This window comes from Panicum virgatum, chromosome 3K (assembly GCF_016808335.1).
Source record: "Panicum virgatum strain AP13 chromosome 3K, P.virgatum_v5, whole genome shotgun sequence".
NCBI lineage: Eukaryota > Viridiplantae > Streptophyta > Magnoliopsida > Poales > Poaceae > Panicum > Panicum virgatum.
Genome location: NC_053138.1, coordinates 43,450,628 through 43,478,108, shown reverse-complemented (window position 1 = coordinate 43,478,108; position 27,481 = coordinate 43,450,628). Strand labels below are relative to the sequence as shown.

Genomic DNA, 27,481 nt, shown 5'->3' with positions numbered 1-27,481 from the left:
TAATTCTCCCACCAAGCTAACGCAGTTCTTGTGAGTTGGTGAGCTGCTAGAAGAACTTTGTCTCGGTCTTGGCATTCGAATGGCTCGAGCTTCCTTTCGATCGCACGAAGCTAGTCATCTGCCTCCAAGGGGTTGCTGGATCCGGCTAAGGTGGGTGGCTTGGTTCTCAGGAACGCGGTCAGCTTGTCGTTCATAGTCTGCTCTCTTGGCCGCTTATTGACGAGGGCATTGGACAGTGCTTCCAGTACGAGGGTCTGGTTGTGTATTATTTGTGCCAGGTCCCCGACAGGTGGAGGTGGTGGCAGTGGCACTTCTCCTTGGTTTCCTGCTCTGTTCTGGCTCACTTCTTGTTCTCCCTGAGGAGGGTTTTGTCTGTGCCCATTCTGCGGTCCTCCTGCGCTAGGGGCTGCAGAGTCCCGACTGTGGGAGGCCCTTGAACTGTGTCGGGAAGCCATCTATAGATTGGATAGAGTCTTTGTGAGATTGGGATTAGGATTAAGTGATGTTTAAGTTATTTAATTCGTATTTTTGAAAAGGCAGAATCCACCTCCTGCCGATAAGCACACAGTCTAACAAACAACAAGCACAAACAACTTCATTACTGCAAGGGGGTACAACACTGGGGCAAGGCTAAAACGCATACTACAAGTCCGGGTACACAACTCCAAAAGGAGGGGGCACAACTCTGATTTTGGACGACACGGCTTCATCCCTTGACGATCACTAGCACTTAGGCAGACTCATTGTCTTGAGTGGGTTCTCCCCTTGGAAGAGAACTCACATCCTCTAGGGGAATGAGCAGTCCTTGCTCGCCGTTCTCTAGGTCTCCATTTTCCTGGGGTTGCTCAGCAGCTTCTCCTTCAACGGCGGCAGTAGGCCCTTCAGGGTTCTCGGGTGGGGCTTGTGGGGTCCCAAAAAGTGGTCCCCATCCCATGATGGGCGTTCCAAGTAGGACATGGGTTTCTCCAATTGCTGGGACTAGCGTTCCACTTCTGGTCCATTCTTGTATACGCAGGTCCCGGGCCTGCCTGAGGCTCTCTTGGGCAACTGCTTCACTACTGACTGCGGTTGCGGCTCTTGCCTCGGCTTGAGCCACCCGGATTTGATGTATTCTTATCATGAGCTCTGCTTGCTTGGCCTGATGGGTCTGCTCCCTCAGAATGCTGGCTTGCTCGTCAAAGAGCTGATCCAAGGAGGCTAGGTAAGTAGCCACTTGGTACAGGGGGTCCTCTTCATGGCGGCGCCGTTCCAGGCTTCTCATGCGAGCCTCCCAAACTGGGGTTCTGATGGCTGAAGGAAAGATCCTCATTGGTGTGGGGGCGAGATGTTCCTCGAAAATCTGACACAGATAACGGAGCGCCTTCCTGACGATCAAGGGGTAGGTGCCTCGGTACCTAAACCCAGTGGTGGTCACTCGCCATGGCTGGATGTCGGGGTAGCGGTCACTTTTGGCGATGACCAGGATCACCCTGCAGCGGAGGGTACCATGGTGCTCGTACTCCCTGCTGTAGTACCTTGGGCGTTCCGAAACACCAAGGCTCTCGAGGGCATTGATCAAAAGGCTGGGGAGGCCAGGTGCAGCTTGGCAAATGCCTGGGTCCATCCTTCCTCAGCCATCTAAAAACAAAGGTAGGGTAAACAAACTTTACATAAATACTTGAGTACAAAGGGGGTAGATGGTCTTTATTATTACAACAGGGTGGGGTACATTTTCCATGGATACATGATTATTAGGATAGTGGTTCTAGCCTAGGTGTGCTACTCTTCTATCATGGGGAATCTTCCTCTATCTGGATAGGGCGCTTCTTTGGTGGAAGACACTGTTCATCTTCGGTCTGAGTACCCCTATCCCAATGGGTTTCTTCGGGTTCTTCTTCTTCTTCTAACCATCCACCTGCTCCTCTATGAGCCTCGTGGTCTTGCCATTGGGCTTGGAGAGCAGCTAGGGAATACTCGGCTCGTACAGCTCTTGTACGTTGTTCCTCCATTTCTTGGGTTGCCTTTTCTGCCCTGTGGATTTGGTGCTTCTGTTGTGCCGCCTGTTTGCGGTAGAGCTCATCCAGGCCGGTGAGGTAGATGGATAGGTGGGAGACCGTATCTTCTAGGCCTTCTTCTTCTCTCCCAAGTCCTCTCATCCGGGCAATCTATGAGCGTCCTCTTCCTCCAGTAGGCGGGAAAAATCCCATAGGGGTCCGCTGAAGATGATGCTTGTAGACCACACGCAGGCGTCGCAGGGCTTTTCGGGCGGCCTTTCGGTAGGTATCTGGGAAGCAAAAGCTAGTGGTGGAGATGAACCAAGGGTCCACGTCAGGGTAGCAGGTGCTTTTTCCCACGAAGATCATCATGCCGCACCGAAGAGTGCCCCTGGAGTCGTACTCCCGGTAGATGTACTCCGGTGTGTCCACAACTCCGACGCATTCCAGGCTGAGTAGCAATAACTTAGGGAGGCCAGGTTCTGCGAAGCAGATTCCGTTACTCCATCTGTTGTCAGCCATCTGGAACAGGAAAGAGTCAGTGGTGAGTGTTTGTGTGGAAAAAGGATTAAGCAAGGAAAGTTCTAAAGTGGAAACGCTTAGAAAAAGGGTTTCGATCCTAGGGGTCACGTCCTACGGCCAACTTACGGCTCCGATACCACCTGAAGTGTCCCCTCATAAGAGGTGACTTAAATGTGATACAAATATCAATCCCAGGAGGCTGATACACATTTATTACATCAGATGGTACATCACTGTACAAACCTCCGAGGAGGCGGACACTCGATACAAATGATAATAAGAAGTAAAAAGGCTACGGTAATACACCAAAGCACGACCCACATGGGATCCAGCTTGGGCTCAGAGTATCGCGCCAGCAGAATCATCTTGCAGAGGGCCAACACCACAGGCAAGGTTGGGGTTCGGACGCAACCTCTACTCAACGTCTTCAACCACGAAGTCCGGGTCTTCCTCTGAAGAAAACCACATATATATTTCGAGTGAGTACAAAAGTACTCAACAAGTCCAACCCCATCCACGGGGGGGGGGGGGGGGGTGTAACACAGATATGCACAGGATAAATCAAGGTTAAGGCTGAGGTTTATTTGCAGCAAAGCTAGATTTTACACATGCAAGGGTTCATTTTTGAAAAGGGTTTTCTCTAACCAATACTTTATTAACCTAGTAAAGATTGGGGTTGATCCTACACGAAGGATCCAAGTTTTAAATGCTACCGGACTCCTCATCCACAGTAGCTCACAGCACGACTGCCGGACACCTTCCAAAAACAACTCATACCACGAAACCATCCATCCCAGAGGCCAGTTATGTGACCAAACCGTAAATCGCACAGTACCGTGGGCACAGCTATTCGAATAAGTTTTAACTCAGCAGAGGTGTGCAACTTTACCCACAAGTGGGGTACCATAGCACGATCACCTTAGTATCGGTGCAGATCCCAACAAAGCCATTACCCACCTTAGCTAGACCTGACTAGCCAACACGGACTCCACCAAGGGGCCATTGACCTATCATTGAGGTTTAACTGGGGCATAAGTCACCATGACCTTATCCCTTCTCCTTGCTCACCCGTTGCTCTCAGCTCTCCTAATGGCTATCAGACTAACTAGTGGGGTTTATGCTAAGCCGTTGCCACACACAACGGTCGAGTGGTTTGCACGATAGTTGAGTTAGGCCAGATGACACATCAACTCGGTCCTTAATTGTGACAAAATGGATATCTCACAACCTTCTTGCTCAACCACATCGGTACAACCTCCAACATATGACAATCCACACAGGGAATGCCATTCATCCATCCCATCATAACATTCTTTTCTTTAATTTCTCAAATATCCCATCTCTCCCTTTGTACACACTCACACATTTTCCTTTTGAAAAACTCATTGTAATCATTTTTGAAGTGTAGTAGAGTAACCAAGTCCTAAGCATATCTAGCAGTGATTAATATCTAAATAGAACGAATCATATTTAGAGATTAATCTAGGTCATGACGGAATAATCATATCAATCAAGGGGTGGCTATCCAAAAGGTTTCAACAGTAAATCATATGCAATTATGTAAAACAGGCCGATAGGTTGTGTTTGAAAAACTGGGGTAAATATGCAGTTCAAAGGATAGAATTGGACTTGCTATTCACAAAGCCTTCCGGGAAGTCCTGATCGAAGTACTGTCCTTTGGGTTCAGGGTCGCGGTACTGGTCCTCGGACTCTTGCTCGCGGTACTGCTCGTCGACGGGTTCTTCCTCAGTCACTCCGTGATCTACGGCGCACACAAACAAATACACAATAAATAAAAAGAAATAAACATTTTATCGTTGAGCTCGAATCAGGAATAACTTAAGAAACGATGGTAGAAAGAATATTTTTGTGAGATTTCTTAATGGCATGGCTGAAATTATGTTAGAAATGGTGTGGTAAAGTTTCGGGGCAAACAAAGGATTTTTGGCGCATGAAATGATAGGCCAAAGAGGGGTTTAGGGGATAAATAAGGACCCGGGGGCCTATTTGTAATTATTTCTGGGAGTGACAGGACTTGAATAGAATTTTGGAAAAATATTTGGGCTACTCTGGAAATTAGTCAGGGACCTACTAATAAATATTTTATATAGTGGATGGGCTTATTCATTAAAAGAGATAAGAGAGGGCCGCTTTGTAATTATTTTTGGGATGGCAGGGACTTGATTGGAATTTCTAAAAATATCCATAACATTTTGGAAAGGAGCAGGGACCTATTTGAAATTATGTTTATATAGTGGAGGTGTTATTTCTTAAATAGGGGAAACATGGCGGGTTTATTTGGAAAAGAACATAAGAGGGGGGTTCTTAAAGGAATAGAAGGAAGGGCAGGGGGCTCTGCGCAAAAATGGCTCCTTCTTCCTCCCTCCCGTGACCGAAATAGGGGAGGGGAGGGGGGCGGCGGCGACGGTGCCGATTCCGGCGGTCCAGGGGGCGGTGGCGGCCAGGAGGGAGGGGAAAAGGGAGAGGGCGACGAGGGGAAGTGATTCCCCCTCTCACCTCGGGCAGGGGCGGCGTGAGGAGGCGGGGCGATGGCGGCCAGCGGAGGCGGGCGGAGCTTGCGCGTGGCGGCGGCACTGCAGGGCCGGGGAGGGCTAGGGGCGGCGATGGTGGTCGTGGAGCTTGAGGGTGAGGTGGAGGTCCTATTTATAGGCGAGGAGAGGCAGGGGAGGGCGGGGAGTGGTGGCTGGCCGGTGAGCTCCGAGGACGAGTGTTAATGGCGGCGGGGTCGGCGGTGGCGCGTAGCGGCGTGGAGGTGACGGGCGGCGCAGAGAAGGACGGCAAGTGGGCAAGTGGCGGCGCTAGGGGGTACAACGTCGAGCAGAGCTCGGGCTCGGCGTGCTCCGAGCTCGCTTGGCCGGCGGCGCTGTGCTGCACGAGCACCGAGGCGAGCAGGGGGGCGGTGGCGCGTAGCAGCGGTGGCAGCGCAAGTGGGAGGTGGGGGGGCCGGCGTGGGGGCGCTTGGCGTCGTGCGGCGCGTGCGCGGCAGGGGGAGAAGAAGGGAGGAGAAGAGGGGAAAGAGGGAGAAAAATAAAAGAGAAAAAGGAAAAAAGGAAAAAAAGAAAAGAAAAGAGAGAGAGAGTGGGAGAGAGAGAGAGAGCTGTCGGCGCGATTCGCGGCGGCGGAGGTCGCGGCGACGACCGTGGGACTGGTCGAGCATGCGCGGCGGTCGGTTGGCCGTCAGCGCGCTGCGAGGCTTTGGCGGGAAGCGACGCGCATGCAGAACGAGGAAAGGAAACAGAAAGACGGGACGGTAATTGGTACAGGTGTCGGGTCGGTGGATCGTCGGGAAAGATTTTGGGAGATTAGTAACTCGGACGGAAAAAGATTTAGAACGATTTGAGCTCAACGACAGAAATGGTTTTGAAAATTATTTTTAGCATGTGATTTATTTTTGGTGAATTTTCCGGGATGTCACACTGTTACTTGAGTTAAAGATAAAAATCAAGACTATAGAAAATACGGAGAGCACCTACTCAAAAAAGTAAGGGCCAAAAGTTGTGGTTATTGCTGGAAAAGCTCTAAGGCCAGTCTCAATGGAGTTTCATGACCATTTAAATTTGCTGATATGGCAGAATATTTATGAGGAGAGAGAAGAGAGAGTTTTATGGGATATGACAGAAGTTTCATCCTCACGACAGTCATCCGGCATGTTACCTAGTTTTGTTCTAGGTAATTGTGTAATGAAACCATGCACTGAAACAGATCTTAAGAAACTAAAAAACTTTTTCTAATCAAAATGTAACTTTGAATTTAACTGAAACATAAAAAGCAGATTCATAATAAATACTCCCTTAGTCCCTTTGTTCCTAGATATATATACACTATTTTTAGATACGTACTAAATTTTTTCCCTAGATATATATATATATATATATATATATATATATATATATATATATATATATATACTATTTTTAGGTACGTAGTAAAAATTATGCATCTAAATTTATCAAAACGATCTATAATTTGAAAATAATGATATGAGCAAAAATGGCTCACGAGGGAAAATAGCATGGTTATTTCTTTTGGGGCGCAAATCCCTAGTCAGACTACCTCAACATTTTATGTTACACGATATGTTTGGGTTAGCATGGGCCACTCGTGGAAGTCACTTCACATAAGAATGGGTGAAATTGTGCCTCGTGCAATCACCAGTCGAGCCTATTCACTGAGGACTAGATGGCAATTTGGGAATTTTAACTCTTTGCACCATGGCCCCGCCAATACGTACGTGCTTCTTTATTTTCTTCTTTTCCTTCTCCAACCCCTTTCTCATTTTTTTAAGGATCTGTCATTAAATAACTATAGCATTACCCATATTGTATTAATTTTATTATTTTATACCCCATAATTCAAAGTATCGAATTCAACATTTTTAAAACCTATTTTAACAAATTTGGTAACATTTGTTCAACATATTTTTATTAAAAAGAAGTTGCTAAAAACATCTCTCGTACGAAAGAGAATCCGTCATTATACACTAGAATTGTTCCAAAAAACGTATTTCAAAATCTTCGCTAGAAAAACACTGAGATAGATATCAGGCAGCATGTGGTTGAGACGAGGTTTACAAATGCAATAGCAGTTTAAGAGAAAAAATCGCTTTTAAAATTTAGGGCCTATTTAGTTCCCAAATTTTTTTTCTACATTACCCGTCACATCGAAATTTTAGACACATACATGGAGCATTAAATGTAGTTAAAAAATAATTAATTACATAATCTAACCGATTAACACGAGACGAATCTTTTAAATCTAATTAGTTAATAATTAAACATAAATTATTAAATAACAACAAAAGTGCTGCAGATCAAAACCTAAACATTTTTTCAAACAAACAAGGCCTTAGGAGGATGCAGAATCGTTCTTGAGGAGGCCCAGTAGGCCTACCATTCCAATGCCCAGCGTGCGCGGCGTTTTTTATATTTTTATATTTTTGAAAATCATTTTTTATATAAATATATTTTCGGTTTCACAATTTACTGGTTTATAGCCATACCGTCCGGCAGGGGGCGGCACCGGGCCCCCTGCCGCCCCTCTGCCGGACGGTAGGGGCTTATATGTAATTAAAATTTGTGTTTTATCGCATGGAGGCCCCTACCGCCCGGCAAGGGGCAGCAGGCTCCCCCCAATATAAAAGCCGAGGTCCCCCCACCTGCATTTGCAGCAAACAACATCCATAAAGGGAAAAAGAAGAGACGTGGGGTGAGGGAGGGAGTTGCAACAGCGAAGCCCTGTCGGATTTTGGATCCGAACCGCAGGTAACCAATATTTCTCAACTTTGTCATTCTAAATTTTTTGTATTTTTAATCCTATAATTAGTGTTTTTTTATAATTGTAACCGCTTAGGGTTCGGATTAGTAGTTATAATTGAAGTTGTACCATGGTTTTAGAAACTGGTTTAATTAAAATTAAGTCTTTGGATGGCCAGATATGTCGAGTAAGGTGGCGTTTCAAGTTCAATGTGAATCCAAAGACTCATTTGCTTACGGTTCATACCAAGAACGATCACCCGAAGATCTTTTCCACCTCCTTCGTCTAGTTTGCGGCATAACTCCACCGAAGATACATACCAATTTACGGAAATTTGGTATCGATTTGTTAATCAACTCCGTGTCCTCGGGGTAATCCTAGTATATAATTAGACAATAATTTTACTATTTCGTAAATATGGATTATAAATGACAGACGGGATTAGAACTGAATAAGAGTTACCTTAATGTGCATCTCATACACATCTGACCGCATCCATATCTTACAAGTACTTTGTAAAAATCCAATAACATTAGGATGATTCGCTAGTTCACATACCCTCATGTATATCTTCTGACGTTCTAGCAGGTGTTACTTTACATCTTGTGTTGTAATACCTCGAAACAATGTGAAATCTTTAAACTGAACTAATTTTGACAACACTATCTCTATCGTACCATCCGCTAATACATCCAACTTCTTACTAAATACAAGATGTGTCATGATCTCAAGTATTATACTAGATTTTTTTTCGGTCTATGAAAATCCTCCAAAATTGGAGGCAGCCATTGCCTTATGCTGCAATATTTAAAAACAAGTTTAATACTATATTTCACTATCCAAAACTTAATTCTATTTTAATTTATAATTCATTTAGAAACAAGTCTGTAATAAACTTAAATTTTAATACTGAACTGGAATTTTAATACTATAACATTAATTAAATTAAATTGCTTTACAATATTAATGGATTCATACGTAACTTACCTGCAGATCACAAGTGCGGAATCCGGCAGGGTTTCGTTGTTGCAACTCCCTCCCTCACTCCACGTCTCTTCTTTTTCTCTCTATGGATGTTGTTTGCTGCAAATGCAGGTGGGGGGAGGAGGACCTCGGCTTTTATATTGGGGGAGCCTGCCGGGCGGTTGGCCCTCTGCCGCCACTCTGCCGGGCGGTACGAGCCTCCATGCGATAAAACATAAATTTTAATTACATATAGGCCCCTACCGCCCGGCAGGGGGGCGGCAGGGGGCCGGCCGCCCCGCTAGGGGTATAAACCTGTAAATTGTGAAACCGAAAATATATTTATGTAAAAAACGATTTTCAAAAATATAAAAATATAAAAAACGCCGGCGGTCCGGCCCTTCCTCGGCCCACAAGACAGACGCCTGGAAAACACGCTGCTGACGAGTCAAGCAGCGTCACGAAACCAATCCTGGCCCCATCATCCACCGATCGATCAGACTAGGGACAGAGACACCGCGGCATCATTCCTCTATTCTACTCCACGGCGCTCGCACCAGCAGCAGCCGCAGCTGGCTCGGCTGCAGTCCAGCGAGTCCAGGGGGAGCCGCGTCCGGTCCGCGGGTTTGCCTTCTCTCGCTAGCTCACCCACTCGCTCCTTCGCAGCAGCGGAGGACCAGCAAGCCGTCGAGCAGCCGCGGGCTCCCGCGAAGCATCCGTCCCCCCTCCTCCCCACCCGCCCGCCAGCAGCTCTACGCGTGGCCCGGATCCGCCGCCCCAGATCCGCCGCCGCCGCTTCCCCCGGGGGCTCGCCATACCATGCTCGGGTAGGGCTTTCCCCCGCCGTTCCACGTGGGCTGCGGTGGCCGCCGGTGTCGTGTCCCGTGGGCGCTGACGTGCTCGTGCTCGGGGCTTGTCAAGTGCTGCCCCTTGGGTCGCCGTCGCGGGTTTCCTTCTGCGGCCCGCCCGTCCTCCTGATTTCTGTTGGAGGCTTTGAGGTGAGATGCTTTTCCTCTCGCTCGATTTCGATGGAATTGGGGCCGGTTTTACTGGAGATACTGGCCCTCTAGTGCTTGCTCGGTTAATTTAGCGTCTACGATCCTTACTATTTGGGGCTCCGGTATTATTTTTAGCCCGGGGGTACGGGGGCGGGTTGGGGTTGGGAGTATTGATATTTGTACCATAATACCACGTTGTAATTTGTTTCTTTGTGAGTGCGGAGTTAGAAGGCACGAGGGCTATGGTATTGCACCTTGATCAGAGATGTGGTCATTTGCCTTTCATCTATGCAAATTTGTTGTTATTGTAACCGGGGGGAAGTGGTTCTTCCCGTGTAATGTTTTCATTGATCGTGGTTCTACCGGGACAATTGAATTTCCTTTTGTTCATTGTGGATACGAGTCTCTGTTCTTCATGTCAAAGTCATTATGACATTTTTTTTACGTCAATATGTGTTGCAATCTTCCACGGACATGCAATCAAAGCTAAAATAGCTCCACTTAACTTGTTTGCAGTGTTGCACTAGCGATGGCAGAAGTCCAGGATGGCCATTGTGATTCGACGTCACAGTCCACTGACAGCTTGCGTGTTGAGCCGATCTACGAGTCATTCCTGTGCCCGCTTACCAAACAAGTTATGCGGGATCCCGTCACTATTGACAGTGGTGTTACGTTTGAACGCGAAGCTATTATGAAGTGGTTGAACGAATGCCTTAGCAGTGGAAAGAGGCTTGTGTGCCCTGTGAGTAAGAAAGAGCTCAGCAGCACTGATTTAAATCCAAGCATAGCTCTGAGGAACACCATTGATGAATGGATGAATCGCAATGAGGCAGCCAAACTTGATGTCGCTCGCAAGTCATTGACTTCTGATAGCACGGAATGTGATATCTTACAAGCACTACAGTATATCGATGAGATATGCCAGAGAAGTCGATCCAGTAGGCAAGTTGTGAGAAGAGATGGATTGATAAGCATGATTGCTGAGTTGTTGAAAAATAGTAGTACAAAAGTAAGGCAAAAGGCATTAGAAACTCTTCGCTCCATTGCAAAAGATGACGATGACAATAAGGTTGTTTTCTTTTTTTCTGTGAATCGAATGTCTTTTGGTGCTTAATTTGTAAGTAGTTCTTGACTTTATATTATCTTCAAACATTCCCTGCAGGTTGAGATCGCTGCTGGAGACAATATTCGCACAATGGTAAAGTTCTTAAATCATGGACAGACTCAGGAAAAGGAAAAGGCTGTGTCTCTGTTATATGAACTTTCAGAAAATAAATCTCTTTCAGAAAGAATTGGCAGTGTTCCTGGAGCTATTCTTATACTTGTTGGCTTATCAAGCAGTAAAGTAGAAAACTTATTGATCGTTGACAGAGCTGAGAAGACGTTGGAGAATTTAGAGAGCTGTGAAAAGAATGTTAGACAAATGGCTGAAAATGGTAGATTGCAACCTCTTCTTAGGCTTCTTCTTGAAGGTACAGTTCTTTTATATCTACATATTTCCTTTTCACAACCGAAGTGATTATGTATCCTTTTACAGCTATAGCATTGTGACATTTACTACCCAATATTCTCATCAATAATTCAATATACTTTCAAGCTTCAGCTCATTATTGGTTTTCCTTTGTAATATTTTCTGTCATTCTGTGTCAATAGTAGCTGCATGCTAAGCATCTCCAAACTCCAATAACAAAGAAAACTATTGCTATTTTTCATTTGGTTTTTCTTCAAGTTCATATCTGTAATTGTTTGTGTATGCACTAGTTAGTCCAATGGACTTGCAGACACAAGATAGCATCACAGCATAAGGTTATATATTATTATTTATGAGCTTGCTACTCAAATATGAGATGTTTTGTTTATTATTTACCAATTTATGGTAGAATTTAAGTAAATAAAATCAAGCTCGTTAGTTTATCTAAGATTAAAGTTTTGTAAGTTTCAGTTCTCATATGTTGCGTGCAGTATGCTACAGAATATGGAGATGAATTGTTCTATTTTGGTATCCTGAGGTTCCATCTGTGTTGCAATGCATTTTGTAGAACGCAGAGCCTTTTTTCCCCCTGATTTTACTAATTTTGGTGAAGCGATGTCTATTTGAGCTGTTATGCATTGGCCTTTGTATGTTGTTGGTAGTACAAGTGTATGTGTATGGGTGTGCATGCAAGAAAGCACAATCATGTTATCAAATTCCAAAGTGCAGAATTGGCATGTTATAGCTGATGTTCAATACTCTTCCTTGTTATTGTTGTTGTATTTGATAGCCAATTGCTTACCGTGTGTTGTTTGCAGGTTCGCCTGACATGCAATTATCTATGGCTGCTTATCTCGGGGAGCTTGTTTTAAGCAATGATGTTAAGGTACTTGTGGCCCAGACAGCTGGCTCCACACTAGTCAATATCTTGAAAAAAGGGAATAGAGAGGCTAGAGAAGCAGCCCTGAAGGCATTGAATCAAATCTCCTCTTATGATGCCAGTGCAAAGATACTAATTGAAGCGGGTATTCTTCCACCTCTCATCACAGACCTGTTTACTGTTGGCAGTAACCAGCTTCCAATGAGATTGAAGGAGGTCTCAGCAAACATTCTTGCAAATGTTGTGGCATCGGGTGTGCGCTTTGAGTCCATTCCACTTGATCATAATAGGCAGACCTTAGTGTCTGAAGACATTGTTCACAATCTGCTTCATCTCATAAGCAACACTGGACCTGCAATTGAGTGCAAGTTGCTCCAGGTCCTTGTTGGTTTAACCGATTCTTCGACATCTGTGCAAAACATAGTGGATGCCATCAAAAGTTCAGGTGCTATTGTCAGTTTAATTCAGTTTGTTGAAGCGCCTCAAAGGGAAGTACGCATGAATTCCATCAAGCTCTTGAATAACATATCACCTTATATGGGTCAAGAACTGGCTGATGCTTTCCGTGGAAACTACAGTCAACTTAGCAGCTTGGTCAGGGTCATTGCTGATAACAACGGTGTTTCTGAAGAGCAAGCGGCAGCTGCTGGCCTTGTAGCTGATCTTCCTATGCGGGACTCAGTCCTCACCAGACGTCTTCTTGAAGATGGGGCATTCGCAATGATCATTTCAAAAGTTATGAGAATTCGACAAGGAGAGATTCGTGGAGGGCGTTTTGTCAACCCATTTCTTGAAGGTCTAGTTAGAATAGTCTCCCGGATCACTTTTGTCTTGGATGATAATCCAGATATTATTGATGTTGCTCGTGAGTGTAACCTTACTGCACTCTTCACGGATTTGCTTCAGATGAATGGACTTGACACTGTCCAGATTTTCTCTGCTACTGCACTAGAGAAACTCTCACATCAGTCAAAGCATCTTACGAAGGTACTACCAGCTCCCAACCCAGGGTTGTGTTTTTCAATATTTCCATGCCTCAGCCAGAAGACTGTAGCAACTGGGATTTGTCGAGTTCATTGTGGTATTTGTTCTGCAAGGGAAAGTTTCTGTCTCTTGGAGGGGAAGGCAGTGGAGAAATTGGTTGCTTGCTTGGATAACAACAATGAGAAAGTAGTCGAAGCTGCTCTAGCAGCACTATCAACTTTATTGGACGATGGAGTGGACATTGACCAAGGTGTCATGGTGCTGTGTGACGCAGAAGGAATCAACCCGATACTCGAGGTATTGTGTGAAAACCGAAACGAGGCACTGCGCCAGAGAGCGGTGTGGGCAGTGGAGAGGATCCTAAGGATGGATGAAATAGCATACGAGATATCAGGAAACCAAAATGTTGGTACGGCCTTGGTAGAAGCCTTCAGGCATGGTGACTATAGGACAAGACAAGTTGCCGAGCGAGCTCTTAAGCATGTGGATAAGCTGCCTAATTTCTCTGGGATATTTTCGAAGATGGGGGCACAATGACCATGTTACAGGAAAGTAGTCTAGTTTCATTTGACACATGGATTGCATATTCTCTTGGGACGCAGTTGAATGCATGTCTGCAATGGTTGTGCATGATAAACCTGGGCAAGATTGGCTAGGATCCCCCACAGGACTTCATCGGTTTTTGTTGACTGCTCTCTGGATGGTTGCTGTATTGATCTGATTGATGGAAGGAGAATCAAGGTAATGCACGTGTTGTATAGTGGTGTATATCTGTACTCGTAAACTTTTTGTGTCTATTTTTGAGATTGGTCAGATTCACAGCATAGCTTTGCTGTTTCTCCTGTTGTGTTGAGACAATAAATAATGCATAAGCCTCAAGGTTGGGTGGAAGAAAGAAGAAAAGTATTGCATCAAAGATATGTGGTTATCTCATGGACATCCGATAATTATGCTTCTATGCTGTGGTTATCCTATATTTGCAGCTGCACTCAGATTCAGGTTTGTTTGCGAAGCGTGATGTTTATTGGCATCATGGCGTGGCATGCAATCCATGTCGGCGCCATGAAATCATCATCACGGCCTGCACTGCCACTGACTGAATAGTTGTAGAAATGGTACCCACAACCTGTAAAGTAATACATGGATCCCAGCAACCCGATTCCCAGCCACGGGACCGCAGCATGCCGCAAAAGGTACTCTTAGTCTTGGTTGTATACATAAGAATCGTAGGTTTGGCTGCGTTATCGTGACTTGAAAAGTCAGCACACCATATCACTGTGCGAGTTTAACACGGATGCCCGAACCGTGCTGCTGGCTGCCACCACGGCTCCACGTCCTCGCGTACAAGCTCGAATACCACATCAACTACCCTCTGATATTCGATTTGTGCTTGGTCAGAAGGGCGACATTGACACCTAATGTGAGGAAATACACAACAAGATAGCCCTGCAATGATGTTGTTAAGTCATTTTTACCATGATATGATATTTTTCCCGTTTCGTCTTCCTAATATGTGCCAGCAAAGTATAGTTAAATCAAGCAAGTCAAATTACCCTCGGGATGATATATGGAATAGTAATATTCTAAAGTTGAAATTCCTAGAGCTATATTATTCCTATGCAAAGAACAAGAAGATACAACTACATAAGGCAATGCAAGTCAGAGCTATCATTTACACAGGTTTTGCGAAATCCCTCTCAGATGAAGCCTATAACCAATTCATTTGCAGCGTATGCTTACTGATATAGCAATAACTGAGGGAGATGATGTGTGGATCTATATATATTAAGAACAAGGTGTTGACACAAAAATCTGCAGGTAGGGTATCTACGCAGTAACACGCAAGGTCCTGAGAGATTTGCTTTACTCCGTAGTACACAACCCACTTGATGCTATTTAGGTGTTAGGCGTGCCAATCAATTTGACCTACAATTGACAGGGAAGAGAAAACGTTAAATTCTGGAACGTATCGGCCAGGGCCCAATCGTTTCACTAGGGTATCAGCTAAGTAGCCAATATAGGCAAAAGAACAATTCGGCTAGCGGACAGCCGATTCAACAGATAACGTATAGCTGATTGCTTAGTGACATGTGAACAACACCTGGACACAAACTCGGTCGGCTGCGGTGATAGAGAACCCGATAGATTCAATGGATCTAAGATGGATAACTTGTTATAAAAGCTAAAAACAAGCTAGACTAAACAGATTAATCTAAACAGAGATGGCTAATATCAATGACTAGTGAATAAATCAGATCTAGACAAAAGTGACGCGACGTGAATCTAAGATCTAACGTATTCGATAACTTTCAGTAAATCAAGTAGACGAAGAAGCGATGCACCGTCAACCTTGAGCTTACTCACGTTATTCGACTCGGAACTTACCAACTCGCTAAAGATCGAAGCTGATGCAGTCCTTCTTGCCGGGAAGAACTTGTACAAATTTACCGTACAAATTTAAGTGAGACCTTTAACTTCTTTTCATCACTTCAATTTCAATAGCTTCCACTGGATCTTGCTCTCTATCGAGATCGATCGGTCTCGAGTTGTGGTGTTGTTGGAGCCTACCAACGTCACCACTGGGGAACAGCGATGACGCCCGCAGACGCCAAGTGGGGGTGGCAGGTATTTCATGAACCACAAATAAATCCGCAAGCGCACGGAATATCGCTATAACATTTTACCCGGGAGTATACCGGGGTGTCATTTATATTTCCGCAGGGAAGGTGGTGAATGAAGAGATATAGACTAGTTGATGAACTTTACCTAGATTCAATACTCATTTGCATAAATAGGGGTAAGATATATAACATGGTAGGAGGTAGTGTGACACACACACGACTACCCTCAAGATAAATAAAATAAAAGAAGATGCTATATGCCGGGAGGAAGGCAGAAGTTAGAGCTCAAGTCAACTATGCTAGGCTAGCTATATCTATGCTATCTTATGGTTAGATTGTTAGAGATTAAAGTACACAACCGGGAGACCGCTATTGAAGCAACGAGAGGAGCCCGTACACCCCGGCGGCTTTATGTACCTCCTACCCCCAAATCCGAACGTGGAGAATTACTAGGGCTCGAACAGGGCTATCACCACCTGCCGACTACCTCTACAAACCGTGAGAAAGGTTGACATCCAGCAACACTTAGCTAATCTAGACACCATGTCCACACTAATAAGCGATACTCTAGTATCCCGTGCGGAGCCCCCACCCTACGGATGGACAGACATCATAATAGAGCAAACATATGAATACCGGAGTAGTTGATAGAGTTCTAAGACCAATATGTTAACCATCGCAAGCATAGGGCGATCATGCAATGCAAGCATCGTATGATAACGCAACCAGATCAAGAAGCATATATCCGATAACTCAGAACATACATCGAGCAGATATCGGTAACCATAAGCTAATTCTATTACAAATGACCGAATATTACAAGAGAGAACTAGAGATGACCCATACCAGAACTCCCGAGCAACTCCGGCGACTCGATAACTCCTAGACTCCTCCTAAACTCCACTAAGCCTATAGACTACACAAGATGAACTTGCGAAAGAGAGGTGAGTGTGGTGTGTGTGCGTGTTCTTATCTCTGCTCCCCTGTATTTATAGGAGGGAGCCACGGGCTGAGACCACTGCAACCGACCTAAGAGATCAATGGTGAAGCTCCATGTGGCAAAGCAGAGGCGGTGGGCCCACGGGCCTAGTCGGCCGACCAGAGTGGTCGGCTAACGGCCCAGGGGCGCCAACCACCCCAGCTTCATCCAGCAGGCTGTCCTGGGCCTCCTTGTCTGATCCAAGCTAGTCTCGGCCTGTCTTGACTTGTTTGAGCTGGGTTCTTGGGCTACACTTGGTCCATTTGAGCCTGAATTGGTGCTCTGATATTTTCTGTGATTTTATGTCGGGCCAAAATGTGCTCGCAACCTGCATATTAGCTCAAAAACACATCTTGCATTTTCTAAAAGGTGAAGTGTGGTTTAGGGATTTATTTGGATAAAGATGTGTGTAAGAAATGCAAACTCTCATGATTTTCTGATCAAGTTGACGCCTGGAAATGATCGTTAGTGCGCGTCAACAAGATCCCCCAAGCTGTCCTTTGCTCGTCCCGAGCAAAGTAGGACAAATCAGGTTGTTGATCAGAAAATCACTTTGACTCATACCTACCTGACATGTCATAGTCTGAAGCAAAGATGTTCATCTTTAAGTTTAAATGCATTGGCTCTCTTACCTTTGCTCAAGTACCTTACTCCTTCATGGGGCTTTTTGGTTGACTCCTCATCTTGGGCTGTTGAGAGTTAGAATGGTGCGCAAAGTAGTACTTACTTGTTCATAGCTCTGCAATCCATCTGGAGATATTCTTTTGAAAATTTTTGAAAATGTGGCAAAGTTCCCAAGATGATTCTATCGAAGCACTCAACTTTTACTATCCTCACCAGGGCAGTATTTGCCTTCAGTCTTTCCTACTATGTATAAGGCTTTTGTGGAGCTCATGGTAGGATAAGAATAGGGCATACTTGCATTCCATATATTGTAAAGTCAAAGAGAGGATTCATGGAGAAACAAGTCATGCAATCTCAATCAAAAGGTGCAAGTGTATGAGTGGATGGATGGATATGGCTTACTCCTTAAGGCATTGATTCTCTCTCTTGTATCATCCCTTTCTCTCTCTCTTTTTTTTTGAGACATGGTTTCCCCTCTCTTTCTTCCCCTCCCTTTTTTGGGTCATGGTTCTTTGGCATGCCATCTTTACTTTTCTTGGGGCAACCATGATCTAACATCTTTTTGTATTTTAGGGATGTTCTAAGAGAGAGTTTACCAAAGCATGGAGTAAAAATGGATGGATGGTGGTGCTAATTCCTGGTATAGGAATGTCGCACATGGATGGGACGTGTACGTGCTTGTAATCGAGAAAGCATGAAAAGGATCTCACTAGGGTCACACAATTTGACTAAACTCAACAGAATGTCAAGCATCATATATGTAAGGTTTTCTCATGGAATAAAACATATGGCTCTGGTAGGACTTGCTTATCACTGAGGAACTTGCCTTTTTAGCTTTTCGAAAACAAAAGACTCCAGATTTCAAGCATCACTAGAGCAAGTTTGTATAACTTTATTTACCATATCTATACTCACAATAGCTTAGACTTGGATCAAGCACATGCAACCCACGGAACTTTCAGGTTCATTGGCAAAGCGTTTACATAGCCAACAGACTTAAACTCAAGAGAACTTTTATTGCCAAACTAAACACAACAGATAAGGTAGAATAAAGCAAAACTCATCCTTTCAACTTTCATAAGAAGTTAAAACATTCTTACCGCGCATGAATAAAGGGAAATAAAGCAGTATGTTCATTTTGTTTTGAAAGTTTTTATCAAATTTTATTCAAAAGCAAATAAAGGATACAGTTGACTTAGGGGAGAGGACCTCCCCCAAGCTAGCTCTTGGTTTAGGGTCCGAAAAGCAGGACCTTTCTCCATACCTGATCAGGTTGAGGTCATTTCGTCCGTACCTGGAGAAGTAGTAGCGGGCGATGACGTCTTCTTCTTCTTGCGCCATGCTTTCTTGGTCTTCTTTGGTGGTGTAGACGGCACAGGAGCAGGATCCTCGGTCTCTGTGACCTTTGATTTACCCTTCTTCTTAGACCTTTTTGAGTTTGCTTGATCATCTTTCATAAATGTCTTCATGAAAGTTATAAGACTGTCTTTCTGAGAAGGTGTGACTTCGACTTCTTTGATTTTCTGAGAATTTGGCCCAAATTTGACCCGAATCATTAAGCATTGCTCCTTCTTAGGCCGGAAGTCAAATTTCTCCTCTCTAACATTGATGTGGAGTCGAATTTCTTTGGCCCCAACATTGATGTGTGCGTCGGTGGTATTGAGGAATGGCCGCCCAGGATGAGAGTGGTTTCCTTCTGATTATCCATATCAAGTACCACAAAGTCAACCGGAATGAAACAGTCCCGTACTCTTACTGGGACATCCTCAGCGATTCCCTCTGGGTGTCATACCAAAGAATCGGCCAACTGCAACTGCATAGGTGTTGGAGTCAACACTGAGTGGTTGAGCTGATCAAATACTGCCTTAGGCATTACACTGACACTGGCACCCAGATCACATAGGGCCTTGTCAAAGCTCTGTGCCCCTATTGAACAAATGATAGTGGGGCACCCTGGATCCTTTTTCTTTTCGGGCAATTGTTGAAGTATAGCTGCACTACATGCCTCAGTGAGCTGGATCACTTCAGTAGTTGGCAGAGGCCGCTTGTTGTTAATTATGTCCTTAAGGTAGTGGGCGTAGGTTGGAACCTCCATCGCATCCATCAAAGGCACATTGATGTTCACTTGCTGGATCACCTCAACAAATCGGTTGAACTGGTCATTTGTATTTGGTTTCTTTGCCCTCATAGGGAACGACAATACTTGGGTGTCATAGAATTCGTGCGGAGCCATTTTTCCTTCATGAACCTTCTCGGGTTCTTCCTCTCGAGGTGGTTCTTCTGCCATCAGGCTTGCCTTCTTCCTGTTGGCATGTTTAGGATAAGGCGGATCTTGAGTAGTTTTACCTCCCCGTGTCGTGATCGCCTTAACATTCTCCATAGCAGGGGGGATGGCGGCAGCCACTTGAGTTAGTTGAGTTTCAATCATCTTGTTGAAACTCAGCTGGTTCTTGATGGCAGTGGAGAAGCCGTGCATTTTAGCATGGATGGTCTCCATAGATTTGTCTGTAGCGGCCAACTTCTTCTCAAGGGACTCATTGATCTTCGCTTGGCCATAGACAAAATCCCTCAAGGTAGGTTGGTAAGAATTGAAAGATTTTGAATTGCCATTACCTCCTTGATAATATGGGCGTGGTTGATTCCACCCTTGACCTCCTCGTGGACGAAACCCATTGTTGTTACTATTAAGATATAGAGCTTCCTCTTGGGTTTCTGGGTAGTTATCACTCTAATGTCCAACATTCTCATAGACCTCGCATGTCATGCGAGTTTCCAAGGCTTGAAGTGTCTGCATTTGAGCCTTGTCTTGAAAATAATCCTCGAATTTCTTGAGGAAAAGATCAATCTTCATAGCGAGCATGTCAGCCTCCTTGACGGAGTGCATGGCTCGCTGGCGTGGTTGGAGACGATCAGTGCTCCAACCTTGGTTGGACACCATCTTCTCGATTAGTGCTGTAGCTCTTTCAATGGTCAGCGAGAAGAAAGCTCCACCGCAGCGGCATCCATATCATCACGGGAAGATTGCGTCAACCCGTTATAGAAGTTTTGGAGAATGAGCCAATTTTCTATTCCATGGTGCGGACACGCAAGAATGTACTCCTGAAGTCTCTCCTAAGCTTCAGGAATTGACTCATTTGATTCCTGCTGGAAGTCTGAAATCCTTCCGCGAAGAGCATTGGTTTTGCCCGTTGGGAAGAATTTTGCGAGGAATGCCATGGCACATTTGTCCCAGGTGTCCACAGCAGTCTTTTTAGCATAGAACCATTGCTTCGCTCTCCCCAGAAGAGAGAACGGGAACAAACGGAGCCGGATCGCATCTTGCGATACTCCCTTGATAACAAAAGTACTGTAGAGAACTGTTGGAGATGAGCGTTGTCATCCTGATTGGCCTGGCCATAGAAAGGGCTGCTCTACACCATCGTAATGAGACCCGTCTTGATCTCAAAATTCTCTCCTCCAGTGTTAACTGTTGACGCTCGCTAACGACTCATTCAAGGTTCACCTAGAGCCTGAAATTAGGAGAATAAAGTCTCATACCTGCTGATGTTATCCAGAAAGAGCCAATTCCACGTTTCCTCTTAGAAATATTGCTATATCGGAATTCGGGTAGAAATGCAGGTAAAACAGGCTTCAAGCATCAAGATACAAACCCGACCATCAGTGCAAGCTATCAGCTCCTGCATGAGCGTATGAAAGACGAGTGTTAACACTAGTGGTAGGAGTTATTACTAATAAATTCCACAAAATGTTTGTGTACATTTATGTGCAGGTTGCTTATGCTTGGAAATGAGAGGAGAATGCAGCCCAAAAGCAAGGTGACACGTTGTTGATCCGAGGCAACAACTTCTCGATGAATCAGATGCATTCACGAGGATCTATGGGCCCACCAGAGCACCAAAACCGACTCAAAACATGCCCTTACCCATATACATGACATGGGGGCCCACTTAGCAGTTTTCTGACCAATGACCGGGGCGAACGGAGCCAGCCCACGGTCGATCGACTAGCTAGGTCGGCCGAACCAGTGGTGGAGGCCCACAGGCCCCACCGCCTCTCAGATGACACGTGGCGAGGTGTGGTTGGTCCCCAATGGCGGTTTGGCTCAATCCCCGGGCAAATGGCTGGTGGCTCCCCCTATATATATGAGGGGAGGGGGCTCAAATGAAGACACACCACACACACATCACTCACCTCCAAGTGTAGAGCCTCTCTAGCTTGTGTTTAGTAGGAGTTTAGGAGTAGAGGTACTCAGGAGCGGCACCGGTAACGGTGCTCTTCTCCAATTTGTATCTCTACAAGGGAGTGAGGAGGAGTCAGGGGATGTGCCGGGCTTGTCGGCACTCTTCTCCGCTTGTACCTCGATGGATGCTTATTCGGCTGTAAGTGTTCGAGACTTCCTTCTTTAGAACTAGAGTTTAGATCGCAAGTTATCATCTCTACCTTATATTAGTTGATGTGTATGCTTAGCGAGTAGCATTTGACTCTAGAGTTGGGCTCCGGATAGAAAAGGATAACCCTGTACGCCTCTAGAGTTAGTAGGGAAAGGCGTAGACATGGTGTCTAGGCCGGACTATACCACTTAGTTGTCCGATAGTCCCACAGTTTGTAGATGTAGCCGGCAGGTGGTGACAGCCCTGTTCGAGCCCTAGTAATCCTCCATGTTCGGATATTGGATAGAACATTATAACTGGAGCTATCGGCTTGTATAAGCCGATCGAAACTGGTAGCTCGAAGTATAACGGCGACGTGATCTCTTCTTCTAAACATAGATTCTATAGGAAGTCTTCTCTGTCCTATCCTTCCCACACCAGTGTGTGTCCTTGGATGAGCCTAAACCCGTAGATAGTGTACTCACGTTGCCCAGTGGATACGATACCCTGTAATACTCTTGGGTGAAAGCTACAGCGGTATCCGTGCACTTGCGGATTTTATTCGTGACGTTACAAAGTACCAACATTAACCTCGGGCCCGATAGGGACCTGGTTAGCAGACGGGGCAGAGTAATTGCGGAGTGTCTTCTGGGCCATAGCTTGAGAAGCTGACGATGATGCGATGATGGTTCGGCTACCAAGAGTGGTCTCCGAGGAGATACGAGATGAGCTCGAGTCTTCCTCAAAACTGACTCTGGATCGGAATGAAAGTTTTGCAGCAAGTCGAAACCGGTCATATACTACCCTGTTTTCACATCAAGAAAGACAGAAAATAAAGCCAAGTTAGTCTGTTTAGCAAGCGAATACCATTTTCGATTTTGTTCATAACTTTGTCTATATACTTCAATCTGTGCCTTCCCCGGCAACGGCGCCAAAAATGCTTGATGGCGCCTACCAATGTCACGATTGGGGAATAGCGATGACGCCCGCAGGCGCCAAGTGGGAGTGGCAGGTATTTCATGAACCACGAATAAATCCGCAAGCGCATGGAATACCGCTGTAGCATTTTTCCCGGGAGTATACCGAGGTGTTATTTATATTTCTGCAGGGAAGGCGGTGAATGAAGAGATATAGACTAGTTGATGAACTTTATCGAGATTGTATACTCATTTGCATAAATAGGGTTAAGATATATAGCATGGTAGGAGGTAGTGTGACACACACATGACTACCCTCAGGATAAATAAAATAAAAGAAGATGTTATAGGCCGGGAGCAAGCAAAAGTTAGAGCACAAGTCGACTGTGCTAGGCTAGCTATATCTATGCTATCTTATGGTTAGATTGTCAGAAATTAAACTACATAACCGGGAACACCGCTATCGAAGCAACGAGAGGAGCCCGTACACCCCGGCAGCTTTATGTACCTCCTACCCCACAATCCGAACGTGGAGGATTACTAGGGCTCGAACAGGGCTGTCACCACCTGCCAGCTACCTCTACAAACCGTGAGAAATGTTGACATCCAGCAACACTTAGCTAATCTAAACATCATGTCTACACTAGTAAGTGATACTCTAGTATCCCGCGTGGAACCCCCACCCTTCGGATGGACAGACATCGTACTAGAGCAAACATACGAATACTAGAGCAGTTGATAGAGTTCTAAGGCCAATATGTTAACCATCACAAGCACAGGCGATCATGCAATGCAAGCGTTGTATGATAACGCAACCAGATCAAGAAGCATATATCCGATAACTCAGAACATACTTCGAGCATATATCGATAACCATAGTCTAATTCTATTACAAATGACCGAATATTACAAGAGAGAACTAGAAATGAACCTAACTCCTAGACTCCTCCTAAACTCCACTAAGCCTATAGACTACACAAGATGAACTTGAGAAGAGAGGTGACTGTGGTGTGTGTGTGTGTGTGTTCTAAACTCTACCCTCCTTGTATTTATAGGAGGGAGTCGCGGGCTGGGACCCCTGCAACCGACCTAAGGGACGAATGGTGAAGCTCCACGTGGCAAGGCAGAGGCGGTGGGGCCCACGGGCCTGGTCAGCCGACCAGGGTGGTCGGCTGACGGCCCAGAGGCACCAACCGCCCCCAGCTTCGTCCAGCAGCCTGTCCTGGGCCTCCTTGTCTGATCCACGCTGGTCTCTGCTTGTCTTGACTTGTTTGAGCTGGGTTCTTGGGCTACACTTGGTCCATTTGAGCCTGAATCGGTGCTCTGATATTTTCTGTGACTTTATGTCGGGCCAAAGTGTGCTTGCAACCTACATATTAGCTCAAAAACACATCTTGCATTTTCTAGAAGGTGAAGTGTGGTTTAGGAATTTATTTGGATAAAGATGCGTGTAAGAAATGCAAACTCTCATAATTTTCTGATCAAGTTGACGCATGGATTCAACAGGTCTTCGGCTCCTTGCGGAAACCAAAAGAAAAGTATCAATCTCTCGTAGACATCCTTCAAAGCGCATTGGCTCGGTTTATCCGTAAACACATAGGAGTCGCGACAACGCCTTCTGATCTTTATATCAAAACTGATTTTCTGGTACGGATACATATCGCGCATATACTGTGATTTCATTAAACGTCATGAATATTTCATAACCCACATCTATATATAGGATTTGAGACAGAAGCAAGGAACCAACCTATATGGTTACTATGTATGTGAGCACATACAGAGTTTTTGCTCCTCCACCAAGAGGATGACACAACAACAATTCGATATACGTGTTACATTAATAACAATTTCTTGCATTTAATTCTATGGAGGTACTAATTGAAAATTTTGGTGTTTGCACTTGACAGATTTGGCGTATCGAACCGGAAAGAATCAGGGCAATTCAAGAATCCATCTGTGGATTTCTGCTAGATGAGGTCATAAATCGAAAAGGAGAATTTTATTCAGATCAAAGGATAAGCATGGGTCAACTTGATAAAAACAAGCGCGGGGACGACAATGATGACGACGACGACTAGTATTATTCTCCTTTTTGGATACTTGTCGGAAAAAACTAATGACCCTGGATACTTAGCTTGTAAATATTTTTGTAATCCAAATTGTACTACTATTATAAGTAATTGTAATAAATGAAGTGTATATCAATATAATATGTATATATAATTGCTTTTGCTTTGCGCGAACAAATATATATATATGAATGATAGATACGAATACAAATACACAAATGGCTACGAATATGAATACTAATTAACTAAAACTTAAATGAAAAGAGAAGAAACATAATTAAAAGGAAAAAAGCAAAAAAAACACTTAGTACAAAACTGTTGCGCCAGGAGCTGTGATATGGCAGGCAGTTTAGTACCGATTGGTAACACACTTTTAGTACTGGTCAGCCCGCCCGTTACTAAATGCTGGCGCATTTAGTACAGACCGGGCGATACCGGTCGGAAAACCGGGGATTCCCGACTAGTACTAAAGGTCGATTTTCTAGCGGTGTTAATTACACAAATGTTTATTCAGTCTCCAGTTAGATGAATTGGCATTGTTGGAATATTGAAATGAAAATGTATCTAATTGATGGATTGATAAAACAATGCTTTCAATGATGGATTGCCATACAGTGACATGAGTGAATTGAATTTATTGATTGTTGCGAGCATTTCGTTTGTTGGTTGCATGCATTAGTACAGGAAATGGTTATAAAGTAATCTTTGAGCATATAAAGTGTAAAGATAATACATTGCCTGATATATTTTCACGATCATCTATTTTGCATGAATGAAGAGAGGAGTAAGCCCCAGTGGCAATGAAAGCTTCAGCTTTGGGACTGAAAATAGACTAAAAATCTTTCCACCAAATACATATAAATTTAAGCCTAAAGACCATGTTATCTTAGAAGAAATACAAGAATGCATCTTAGATAATTTTTGGTTTCAATATAATAATAAGAGGGATGATAGAGGTTATATGCTAGCAATATTAAATAGCTTAGCTGAATATTTTCATATGATCAATGGAAAGATACAGCCAAAAGAAACATCTATCAATATAGAAAAGAAACCCATATATATGTTATATATAGGGGAAAGACACAGGGAATCTATGTAACATTTGAAGAAGTTATAGCTCAACAAATAGAAAGAGAAAAAGATGGAGGAATATCATGGAAAAAATATCTAGATATTGATCAAGCTCTTTCATATGCAAGGAATATTTTGGGAATAAAATATTTCCTAGAGCCTGCAGCAAAAGAATATATTCAAAAATATAGAAAGGCAAATGATGTAAAGACAAATTTGCCTGGAATAAATATAAGAGAAGATGGACCTTCTAAAATACCCACATATAAGGATGCTGTAAAAAAAGAAGCATCAAATGAAGAATATGTTGAAAGAAAGATCAAAGAAAGACTTGATTCAATAATTCCTCAGCTGAAAAAAGATATAAAAGAAGAAGTATGGCAAGAAGTGAAACATGAAATAAAATAAAATTTTTATGCCATAAAGAAAGATTACGAGGAAAATATAAAGAAGGATTATGATTCAAAAATGAATATCCCAATATCTGATGACGATATGTTAGATATTCGTGGTCATGGGAAAGAACAAGAGTATTAAGAATCATATATTATGAAAAATTAATATATTAATATTTGTTTGATGTCTGCGACATCAATCATTCGGGCGTGGAAGACTATACCCCCGAATATATCCAGAGAATATCACGTGAAGAAAGTTGTGCGGAAGTGGACAAGACAAAAGGAATAAACAGTAATTTGAACAGTGAGTTCTACTGTAGCAAGGACAATTATTGAAGCCAGCATTATCGTCCAGCTTTCCAAGCAATAGTAAAGGAGAATAATTGAAGATGCCGGGTGTCCAGGCATTTCCTTAAGCCAGAAGGCTCCTCCAGTCTATAAAAGGAGAAGCCTGACGCACGCATTCAGCACGGCAATACCAAGTAGAGGAGAGAACACACCGACCGCCGAATACTCAGAGCGCATCCACCACCACTCCACTTAATTAGTACCATTCTACTCCCATTGTAATATAGAAATAAGGGAGCTGTTGTAATCGCCCTTCGCCTGTAAGGTAATCCCAGGTTTGTATAAGTGCTTGGGGCTTCTCGAAAGGGAAAGCCGTATGTAAGCTTGCTCTGTGGAAATGGATTAAGCTTTCCTGTGAATTTCCCTGCTTTCCTTTGAGCTCGTTCATACGGGGTGATGTCTCTACGCTAGGGACCCTAGAGGAGAAACCTCTGCATTGAGTTGCTCTCGTTCAGCCCAGGGAGAGGCGTCTGAGAGAGCCTGTGTCCGCAGAAAAGTGTTCCCTTCGGGTGGAACTACCTGGGCAGACGGTAGAGCCTGAGACCTGTGTGCGCGTGGCCGGGGTTAGTTCGGGAGAAGACCGGGTAGGCCTGGTTCTGAAGCAAGCTAGCGATGCATGCGGTGAGTACCGAGTAGGATTGACACAAGCATAAGACACTCCACCGGCTGAATTTTTGGTTTCGCCAACCTGCTAAGATCCTGAGAATCCGCACGCATACCTATAATCCACCTGCATATTAGTTACTAATCACACGTATAATATTCATGCACGCATACCTCCCAGAAGTGCTCCATCCACCATACTCCCACCATAAGTGCTCCAAATAATAGCCTTGAATTTTGGGTGCTCGTGAGTGCTCATATTAAGAGTTAAGCGCATACTTAGCGAATACCGAATTGTAGAGTGAAAGCGACGCCTTCCCTAAGGTGCTTCATCCACTTCGTGAGTGGGAACGTCCTATTCATATTCGGAATTTAAATAGTACTGAATATTTTGAATAGTACCACAAATT

At 44.4% G+C, this 27,481-nt stretch overlaps 2 protein-coding genes and 1 non-coding gene across 4 annotated transcripts; 2 read left to right on the top strand and 1 right to left on the bottom strand.

Annotated features, from left to right (window-relative positions):
- Nucleotides 1-9,283: 9,283 nt before the first annotated feature.
- On the top strand, nucleotides 9,284-14,021 carry LOC120699240 (U-box domain-containing protein 43-like). Of its 2 annotated transcripts, none has more exons than XM_039983156.1 (4): nucleotides 9,284-9,730; nucleotides 10,247-10,799; nucleotides 10,893-11,202; nucleotides 12,020-14,021. In XM_039983156.1, the coding sequence occupies exons 2-4, from the start codon at nucleotides 10,260-10,262 to the stop codon at nucleotides 13,600-13,602; spliced, it is 2,433 nt and encodes an 810-aa protein (XP_039839090.1). In that variant the 5' UTR covers nucleotides 9,284-9,730; nucleotides 10,247-10,259; the 3' UTR covers nucleotides 13,603-14,021. The 2 variants fall into 2 exon arrangements, with proteins under 2 accessions (XP_039839090.1, XP_039839091.1); XM_039983157.1 differs by having other exon boundaries at nucleotides 9,307-9,730; nucleotides 10,226-10,799; nucleotides 12,020-13,998.
- Nucleotides 14,022-19,075: 5,054 nt separating this feature from the next.
- LOC120700936 lies at nucleotides 19,076-19,765 on the bottom strand. Its single transcript, XM_039985131.1, has one exon. It carries the CDS (start codon nucleotides 19,763-19,765, stop codon nucleotides 19,076-19,078), a length of 690 nt encoding a protein of 229 aa, XP_039841065.1.
- Nucleotides 19,766-20,356: 591 nt separating this feature from the next.
- On the top strand, nucleotides 20,357-20,463 carry LOC120701714. Its single transcript, XR_005686270.1, has one exon. It is a non-coding gene; the product is annotated as a small nucleolar RNA R71 (small nucleolar RNA).
- Nucleotides 20,464-27,481: the final 7,018 nt, after the last annotated feature.